General features: G+C 39.2%; 1 protein-coding gene across 1 annotated transcript; it reads right to left on the minus strand.

Moving 5' to 3' along the window:
* Positions 1 to 764: 764 nt before the first annotated feature.
* Positions 765 to 5,720, minus strand: LOC119486936 (troponin I, slow skeletal muscle-like). Its single transcript, XM_037767498.1, has 8 exons — positions 5,636 to 5,720; positions 3,788 to 3,821; positions 3,580 to 3,586; positions 3,424 to 3,465; positions 2,863 to 2,994; positions 1,985 to 2,074; positions 1,571 to 1,747; positions 765 to 1,188 (listed from the first exon to the last, which is right to left on the minus strand). The coding sequence occupies exons 2-8, from the start codon at positions 3,799 to 3,801 to the stop codon at positions 1,084 to 1,086; spliced, it is 567 nt and encodes a 188-aa protein (XP_037623426.1). The 5' UTR covers positions 3,802 to 3,821; positions 5,636 to 5,720; the 3' UTR covers positions 765 to 1,083.
* Between the last annotated feature and the right edge of the window lie 4,712 nt (positions 5,721 to 10,432).

Below are 10,432 nucleotides of genomic sequence, written 5' to 3' on the forward strand. Positions count from 1 at the left end.
TGATTTATACGTGTAAGAAGTTACAAACAGTCCCTTTAAAAAAGCATCTCTGCATCTTCACTTGGATGCAGCTAAATTTTCGACATTTCATCACAACAGCTGATTGATGTGTGTGATTGCAAAGCTTTCCTTCTTTAAATATAAAAAAAAAATGAGCAATTAAAAAGGCACAAAATGAGAGGCTGCATACACCATGTTTATTTCGGTAATAATGAAACAAAACACACAGGAAATGTGGGAAAATGTTCTGAATATGACATACATCAGACCGGCACATACGGGTACTCCACAACAAGTCAAGGCCGTGTAAGTTCGAACGCCGTCAAGTCTTCCCCCGTCCAACACAGTGGCCGGATATTGATTATCCAGACATCTCTACATATTTGATTGAATCCTGTTAGGCTAAGTGTTGTCTGTAAATGACCGAAGTGTTAAGAGCCAACTGTTTGATCTATAGGCTGAGATTTAGTTGGACACGACAGTCTGATGATGCTATAACGTTAAAGTATGACTATATTACTACAGCAGCCGCCTACTCAAGCTATAACGTTAGCTAACCATGCTAGTCACTGTCACTAGCTTCGTTTAGCGATTTACCAAACTGACAGTGAATAATAACGTATCGGTTAACCTACTACACAACACCTTTTAGTCATTTTCCATTTTCCATTTTCTCTCCTGACAGCTCCCCCAAAAGGGAGCGCAGCCTCGGCGATGACGCCATGCTGGTCTGGTCTATACAGTAGCAGGGGAACAAATCTGGGATCAGCGTTTTTGGATTTATTGTTGGTGCAACCAACTACACAGCAACTCTTCGGCATAGCGTTATTACTATTACCGGTTTGTTTAAAGTAGAAGTTTGGAGACATGGAGGGAGGGACGCGGGATTGTTATCCCCCCAAAGGTGGCATGGTCATATAAGCCTACTCTGGGTGACGTAATTCCGGTCTGATGTAAAGTATACCAAGAACTCTCTGTGACCCTGTGAAGTGCTCCAGAGTTTATGCATTCATGTTTTGTGCTATATTCTGCCCTTCCTGTTTTTTTTTCAAGTGATGGTATTTGATGTGAGATGAAAGCCAGCTACTGGTTTTGGCCCACCGCTGCATCAAACATCTTCTTGCGGCCCTCCATGCCCGACATGGCCTCCACATTCTTCCTCCAGTCACTCACCTCTGCTGTCTTCTCCTGCACAGAGAGAAACACACAGACTTCTGTAAAGCCTTTCCCAGTGTGGTGTTGGACTGAAGGTGTTGGATACATGACATTTCTATTCAGCCATGAAACAAACATAGAAGATAGAAGAGTCGTTGTTGAACATAACCTGATATCTTGACCTTACGCACCAGTGGTTTTTAATTTAGTTTTGGCAAGCTGAGAAAGCTCATTAATAAGTTTCACACGCTGTCTGACTGAAAATCAGCCAAACACTTAAAGTGCTACATAAATTATCACCATGGGAAACATCTCTGCCAGAGTTGCTCACTGTGGGCCATGTGAATAAATCAGGATTGTGTAATTGTCTTTTGGCTGAATCATCTCTGTATCTTTGAACTTTTCTCAAACTCACCTTCTCTGTGTCTTCCTTCTTGACTGATTTAAGATTAGCCCGCAGGTCCAAAGAGACCTTGTGTTTGGAGCCCAGTAGGGAGCGCAGGATGGCGTCAGCAGAGACCCTCACCCTTCTCAGACTGGGTCTCTTAAACTTCCCCCGCAGGTCCACCACCTTGATGTTCAGGTCTTTGATCTGGAGAGAGGAAGGTGGTGTAAATCATTTGCCTCAGACAGTGACAGCTATTCAACTGTCCCATTGTTGAATCAGTTGATTTTAAAGTTAAACTGTCTTGGTGTTTTGACATAAAGTACTTGTTGGACTATGTCAACATGTCAACTTTGAGATATGAGTATAATTACTGTTTTTGTTGTTGGTGTGTAAATTATCAAAGCTTTTCATTGTTAACTTCCTCAACTGGTGTTCAGTTACCTCTCTGGTGTTGTGCAAGACTTTGGCTTCGATATCATACCGCTCCTCGTCCACCACGTCTATTTTGGCATGCAGCTCTTCACATAACGTCTAAAAAGAAAATAAGAGGAAGTGGATGTTAAAGGGTAAGTTCGGTATTTTTCACCGTGAAAACGAGCTGCAAGGGCAAGTGAGTAGCATCAATGTAACATTACGTCCACTGAAAGTGCTTTGTTTTTGCCAGTGACATCCTCAGATTGTTATTATTAAGTGTCTGACAACATTATGGAAAGGACCCTACAGAGAAATAACCTTTCACATTCTGTTTGTTATTGTGTCCAAGTCCCGCTCAATAAGTCTCGTTGTGAAATCTGAATATCCGTCAAGTCTGACTCAAATATATATGGTTGGCCATCAAATTCATAGACCATTGTTGAAATCATCAAAATCATAACATAAAGCTACGCTTTCTGTACTCTAACACAACAAACTCTGCCGGCTGGCACTTGCGTTTCCACCAAGGACGTATTCCACTATTGCACTGTTGTCTTCATGAGATTTCAGAACGAGTTTTCTCCTTGAGCGAGACTCTTTCCATAATGTCAGATACTTATGATAACAATCAGAGCCTGTCATGGCAAAAACAAGGACTTCAGTGGACGGAAATGATGGTGCCAGCTTGCCCCAATAGGAATACATTGCAGCTCGCTCACAGCGTTCTCCCTCAATACTGGACCAATATCAGAAATTGTTGTCCCCATTAGTCAGTTAGACACAAGTTACCCCTTTATTACCTCTTGAGAGAAATAACAGAGATCTTTAGCAACATTTTATTGCTAAATAATTTACAGAGTTTTTTAGCAAATATGAACAACTCTGCAGTAAATGTGAAATTCTACCTGTAGCTCTTGTAGGGACATGTTACAGATCTGAATCGCAGGAGATTTTTCTTCCAGGTACTTTGCTTTCTGTTCCTCTTTTTCTTCCCACTCCTGCTCCAGCTCCTCCTTGGCCCTGGCCACCATCATGCTCTGAAATACCAAACACAAAGTACATTTAACTGTTTGATTTGCTGTGGAGATACTAGAGCTGCAATGATTAATCGGTTAATTGTTTAGTTGTCAACTATAAATTAATCGCCAACTATTTTGATAATCGATTAATTGGTTTGAGCAATTAAAAAAAAGAAAAAAAAAGTCTAAATTCTCTGATTCAGGCTTCTTAAATGTGAATAATTTCTGGTTTCTTTACTCCTCTATGACAGTAAACTGAATATCTTTGAGTTGTGGACAAAACAAAACATTTGAGGACGTCATCTTGGGCTTTGGAAAACACTGATCGACATTTTTCACAATTTTCTGAAATTTTTTAGACCAAACAACAGATTAATCAACAATGAAAACAATCGTTAGGTGCAGCCCTAGATGATACAACCTGTGCAAATCGGACTGTGGACTCACCTTCAGCATGAGCTTGCGAGAAGCTGAGATTTTAGATTTCCTCTGCAAAAAGAACAATTAAAAGAAAAAAGTAGTGTGACATTTTAGTAGCCCAGCGATAATCTTAATATGTGCGCCTGCTAAATTATTAGATTACTATAGTGTGTGAAATCTTACCTCAGGTCTGTGGGTAGAAAATAAAGAGAGGACACAGAAATGTAGCATTAGCATTCAACTGCAGATAGCAACACTCTTAATGAACTGTATGTGATAATTTTCCGTATTATATTACATGATGCATCTCTATAGATAAATTCCCTTTGCTGTATGAAACTGATACTGTCATTTGGAAATGGAAACAATAACAGAAACACAATACACTCACGCTTTCTCTGGCATCTTGGCTATTTCAATTCCCCCTGGAAGACAAAAATAAAACATTTTGCCTCTGAAGTGCTCAACAGTGGGGACCACTTGGGTCGAGTGCCCCGGTGGGTCTTAACTATGGTTTCCCTTTTAGCTCCACTTTAGATACATACCAATACACCGTTGACCGTATAGTGTTACAAGAATGGAAATATACAGTATATATAGAGATACATTGATCTTTTAAAGCTGCTATCTAGTGTTAAATATTACTCCATTGCTTTTATTATTCTTTAACAATGATTTGTATATTGAATTACTAAAAGACTTGTTTGTTCACATGGCCAAACTTGTTTGTTTATATTTTGTTTATCAGGCATTGTAGAGTTTTACTCGTAGGAAGGCCTGCTGGACTAAATCATCCAGTCACCTCCCGGTGCTGATAGCATAGTCATCTGCTAGAGAGCAAAGTGATGGCAGACATGCGTGGGCCCAACATGGTAGCTGTTCCAGTTAGATAACATTCACCCCCACTTCCCGTCTGCATGGATAAAGAAACAAATATAGACAAGGGTCCCCAATTCTCAGAACAGCACTGACTGAACTTTTTTAAGAATGGCCAGTTGACTTTACCAAGGCCCATTAATAAATGTTATAAGGATAAAAAAATAATGTGCATGTTTTATATAGCTTTGGATGAAACATATCTTGAGATGTTTGTAGGGCTGTATCTATTAATCTGCTGATTGTTTTCTTGATTAATAGTTTGGTCTATAAGATATCAAATTGCTTGTTTTGTCTGACCAACATTTCATGACCTAAAGAAATTCAGTTCACTACCACATAAGACAAAGAATAGAAAAGCATATTATCCTCACAATTTAAATGCTGGAATTAGCATTTTGTTTTATATATAAATATTTCTTCATTGATTGATTCATTATCAAAATAGTTGATTATTTTTCTGTCGATCTACTAAGTGACTAATCATTTCAACTTTAGATTTTACCATACCATTTATACGCTGGCATCTCTCCCTTTTAATATCTCTGGGTCTATTTTAGGTCTATTGTTGCAAATCATTAAAGCTGACTGATTTATAACAATACTATATTTTTTTTATTTTTTTTTATTTTGCATGAATGTGGTGAAGTACCTTCATTTTTCAGAAATTTTACTTTCACAATATACTGTATATCTATCTGTAATACTGCAATATAGAACTACATATACTTTGATAGAAGATTGTATCTATATCGCCCTTCAGTGTTCTACAATGAAGTTACATTTAATTTTTGATTATGTGATATTAACAGTGATTTAGAGAGTCGTCATAATTGAAGCAATGCGATTTCTATTTAAAACTTTTTTTATGAAATTAGAACTGAAACAATTTATTGATTAATCAATGAGTTAATCAACAGGAAATTAATACATTTTTTAAGTAAAAATAGCAAAAAATGTCTGGTTCCAGCATCTCAAATATGAATATTTGCTGGTTTTCATCTTTGGGTTTTGGACTCTCGGTCAGACGAAACAAAACATTTTAAGATGTCACCAGGCTCTGGGAACTTGTGATGGACATTTTGTGTTTTTCTTTTTAATATTGATGACATTCTGTAGATCTTTTTGGATGATCAAAATAATTTTCTAGTTGCAAATGTAGAAGAAACTTTTAAAACTCAGATTATTTTACATACTTTGATTCTGAATACCAATATTTTATTTAATAACTAATCTAATTGCTCAAATACAAAGAAAATTCAGTCCTCAGATCAAACCACCACAACCTTTAACACTGAATGGGGGGGAAATAATTTACACACAACTAATAACTATCAGTTTAATTGATGAAGTGTAGTCTTACCTTTCTGTGTAGATGCTGTGGATGCAGACAGAGACACAAAGTGATGGAGAGAAGAATGCACCAGAATATTTATCTCCTGCTGCCCTTTGTCCCTCCTCTCTATCACATCGAGACTTAAATAGAAAACACAAATACACACACAAATACACACACACACTATGAGAGGGGGTGGTCTCAGGATAACAGTGGTTGTGATGCTCCTGTTGCGTTGACAGATCTCTCTGCTTCTTTATAAGAAATGTGTGTGAATCTTTCTGTGCGCCAGGACGCGATAAACAACTTTCACTTCAGCGGTTTTCACTCAGTTGTTCATCTGTTTTTCCTCTTTTTACATGTGCAAACTATTTACAGCTCTCGGTAGGATCTTCTCTTCTCTAGTACGCCGGCTTTGTTCATCCTAACGGACAGCTGCTGCTGCTGTATCCAGAAAGCTTTTTCCCCCATATTGGAGCAAACTTAAAGCAGCCATATCCAAACAGTTTGTCTTGTGATTTGATTTGAGATTTTCTCTGGCTGCTGAGAGTGATGTTGGAGATGAGTCCTGACCCCCTGGTACTGCAGGGCCCCGTCGGTCTGATTAGAATAATGGCTGCAGACAATGCTAAGCCGTGGTTTTAAGGCAGGAATGCAGTTTCCACTATACATTTAGCTATGGCAAACAACTATACATAGACAGATTGCAGCACCATGTGATGCTGCCACTCTTTGATTCTGGGTCCCAGCTTTCTACTGTATGTGTGCACGGCACGCTTTGTATTTGGAGTTGGTGTAGAGTTTGCAGAATATAAACACAGATCTACGTGCTCAGTTCACTCATGCGAGGAATGAATGAAAGTCCTTAAATTAATTCACAGAATTCCTTGTGTCTGGTTTGTGTTAGAGATTTAATTGTCTTCAGCTTGTGGCACAAACTTAGAAGTCCGGTTTGTCAGATGCACAGTAACACTTCTTAATGATACGGCAGCTTTGATCTGAAGGTAACCGAAGCAGTGGACCGACCGACAGACGGAGAGACTGACGTTGCCACCCATAGAGCCACGCCATGACTAAAAAAAATGGAAAGCTGTGGACTCTTGCTGCTTTCATTTGATTGATCTGAGTCGTGGGAATATAAATTAACAAAAGCTTAGTGTTCCTGGACTACAAGTGCTGCCTGTCGGTACCACAAGACCAGAACAATTAACCATGTCGTTTTCACATATCTCATCTAAGCTCTCAAATCATAAACCTGTACAGAAGCCACAGCCAGGAAAGGGGATGGAGGATTGCGTTATTAACAGCTCTCTCCAAGGAAAAGTACCAAAAAGTCACTAGATTTGTCGCTACTTTTTCTTAAAATAAAATTTTTAAAAAGTTCTTAAAATTAAAAATAAGAGTCAATAAATGGATAAATGATCTACAACTATTTTGGTAATTGCTTAATCATTGCAGTCTTTTTTCAAGGAAAAATTCACAAATCCCAGTTTCTTCAATGGAGATATTTGATGCTTTTTTTCGGTTTCTACCTCTCTTGTATGAACTGTTGGTCGGGCCAAAGATACTCTATATCAAAGATAACAATAACTGTCTCCTAAGTGAGCGCAGTCACTTGTCACGGTGTTCGCCTCACCCCACCCCCCACATCACCCCACCTTGTTTGGAAGTGTTAACTTGTGAACACCGTGTGGATGGATGAATAATTTATTATATTTTCTCTTGCTAACATTATATTTTTACACAGCTAACAGCTATATTTAGCATTACGAAAATGAGTTAGCAAGGGCGTTCGTGAACGTAAGTTTCCAGATGTCGCAAGAGTGTGTTGCTGAGACAGGGAGGTCTCGAACAAAGTTAATTTTCTCTTGATTTGTCCGTCTGAAAAATGACATTTTAGTGTCCGAATATTCAAAAGATATGTGGCTTGGGAAAAATAGGTCCAATATTTACTTTGGTGACTATGGGGTGAAAGAATCGGTCAACATCTGTGTTCACATTCACTTCTCCCATTGGAGTTAATAGACTCAGGACATGCCACGTGACACAGATACAGGAAACTGACTCTCAGTGCGCCGTCTCCTTTCTGAACTGTCTCTGGTAGGACAAAACAAGTATGCATATTAACAGTATTTTAATGCTGCTGCACTTTACACTGAACACATGCTTGACATATGGTAACATGTGTGGCTGCTGCTGCTTTGTCTCCTGCTTACCGTGGAGCAGCAGGCAGTTCAATGGGATAACTGGCGAGCTGTCAGCCTCTTGAGACCCCGGTGACTGTGACCTGCTGGTCCACTAGTCCTGCTATTTATTACAGATTCATATTTATAGAGAGGCACTGTGCAATGTTCAAACTATCATCAAGGATGGGACACTACCTTTGGGAATACTGCTAGTGCTGAATCAGTCTCTTTAGTGAAATGAATCTCTGGGTGTACGAAGATGATTAATTTAGCACTGGTTTTTGGGGGGAGTAGAGTTAGATAGTTAAAATTTGCGGGACTGTTCTTTTGCTCTCGCTGAGTCAGGACTTTAAAGTCCCCGATGCTGATTAGATTTATGACACTGAGATCCAGGCTGTTGGCTCATGGCAGCTGATTATAATTCCACAGTATATATATGGCAGCAGGATTAACAAAGTGCTGGGTGTGTTGGCTGGACTGTCTCTAGGAAACTGAGCACTGACTCATATATTCAGATGCCAGTGGATTACATTACAGTAGTTTCTCATGCTGTAAAATACATTATTCTATAAGTCTTTAACAATATAAAACGTTCGCTGCAGCTGGATCATTCAGCTGTTATTTGTGTGTATTATGTGAATGTGTAACAACAGCAGTATTTGGTTTAATTTCTTATTCAAAATGTATTGTTAATGTAAAGTCTCATATGAAAGGAAGTTGACCGTTCCCTAAGCCTCGCTCCCTTAGTTATTGTTGCAACATCTGTCAAGCTTCTCGTTTTTGCACATATGCACTTTACAATAATGACGGCAGCATATTTACCATCAACATTTGTAGTGATTTTCAAAACAATGAGTGCTTGATTTCAGACACAGGTAGACTAATCCAGACTTATCATTTCTAGCCAGTGGCCATTGACTTTTTCTGGCTGTTGCTAGCAAATTTTGTTAGCTGTAGCTACACTGCTAATAGCTAATAAAGCTAATAAAATCATGTAAACATCCCCAAATGCAATACAGGGCAGGACGGAGCTGCTAACATTGACCTAAACTCGTTAGCATCCAGGACCGGCTCCCACACGGTCTGGGAATAGTACACAGAGGATACTAGTTGTGAACGGGGCTTTTTTTCCCCACATAACCCGTAACCCCACAAAATAATTTAGTATGAAATGTTCCCCAGAAGTAATGCTCCGTTACTACTTTTGGTAGTCAGCTAGTTAGCTGGGCATGCTAACTGTTCGAGCCAGTGGGCAACGTCCAGGTCTGAAAAGTGAAGCCACTGCAGAAGTGCCTTAAACCTGCATTCTTTCTAATAGCCAGCAGGGGGCGACTCATCTGGTTGCAAAAAGAAGTCTTTGAGATAATGACCCTACTTCTCACTTGATTTATTACCTCAGTAAACATTGTAAACATGAGTTTATGGTCTCAATCACTAGTTTCAAGTCTTCTTCAATACAGCATGATGTTCATTTAGAAAATGATGGTTCTATTTAGAGTCAAATAGACCATAAAGCAGGGGATGCTTTAGGGCCTGGCTACTTTGTGATTGACGGGTCGCTACCACGATGTGGGAGTTGTCCATGTTTTCGTCATACAACTTTAACCCTTTCACAGTGTGTTTTCAATTCATGATAGTTAATTGTAACATTTTGGTTGCCTATTAATGTCTTATTCAGCATTCGGTTGTGCTTAGCTCCATCCTCTCGTGTCACTTCTGGTTCCAATATACCAAGATGGCAACGGCCAAAATGCAGACCTCAATGCTTCAAAACGGCAGTCCACAAACCAATGGGTGACGTCACGGCGACTACGTCCGCTTCTTATACAGTCTATGGTTAGAGCAGACAAACGCAGTGTTTAATCCTTTCCTTACACTTTTGCTCTTGTGTTTTTGTGTGTTTGGTTTTAGTGTTGCTCTCACTACAGCCCCAAACACACCACTTCAACATGCGGAGAAATCCAAAGCTTGACAGACAGCTGCTGTGGCTCGCTACAGTTGCTAAGCTATGAGTGGACAAATGCTGTTTGGGGGAGCAGTTTAGTGAATGAACAGTTCAGTTTGGATAATAAGATACTCTGAAAAAATAACACATCACAAAACAAAATGTATTGATATAAAATGACAAAAAAAATACCATCAAAGTGATGCAGATTCAATTTGCATCATTGTAAATTATATAAATATGCTTTTATGCTTTATTTTTTCAAGTAAACAAGACTTTTTAGAAATCTATTAATCATTTCACCTGATCTCTTACTGTGAGATCAGGTCTCTCTACTGCCCTCTGGTGGGTGAAGGGCTGAAGGGAATTTAACTACACGTCCATGGTATTTTCATACTTACAGCCGGACATTTAGATCAAATGTGTATCAATTTTTAAAGGTCTAGAGGGTCAGAAATAAAACAAATTATGAATCTAAACACTTGAAAACCATGGAACAGATCTCAGTGTAATGCTGTGGATTTCAGACCTATAGTGTTGCTGTCGTTGTGACTCACACAAACAAACAGCTGGCCGGCTCTCTGGTCAGTGTGCCAACTCCTCGGTGCAGGCAGAGACGGGGCTGAGCACTGCGACTCCGTTGTTCGCCACAACAGCTGGCATCTCGCTCTGTTTGATGTTGATTAGAACGAA

The sequence above is a fragment of the Sebastes umbrosus genome, chromosome 1 (assembly GCF_015220745.1).
Source record: "Sebastes umbrosus isolate fSebUmb1 chromosome 1, fSebUmb1.pri, whole genome shotgun sequence".
NCBI lineage: Eukaryota > Metazoa > Chordata > Actinopteri > Perciformes > Sebastidae > Sebastes > Sebastes umbrosus.

What these genes read in the sequence shown, in the direction of transcription:
- LOC119486936 (XM_037767498.1), bottom strand. An exon ending in CTCGCAAGCTCATGCTGAAG is followed by an intron (nt 2,995 to 3,423) that starts GTGAGTCCACAG and finishes TTGGTATTTCAG; the next exon opens with AGCATGATGGTGGCCAGGGC. An exon ending in TGTCCCTACAAGAGCTACAG is followed by an intron (nt 2,075 to 2,862) that starts GTAGAATTTCAC and finishes TTTTCTTTTTAG; the next exon opens with ACGTTATGTGAAGAGCTGCA.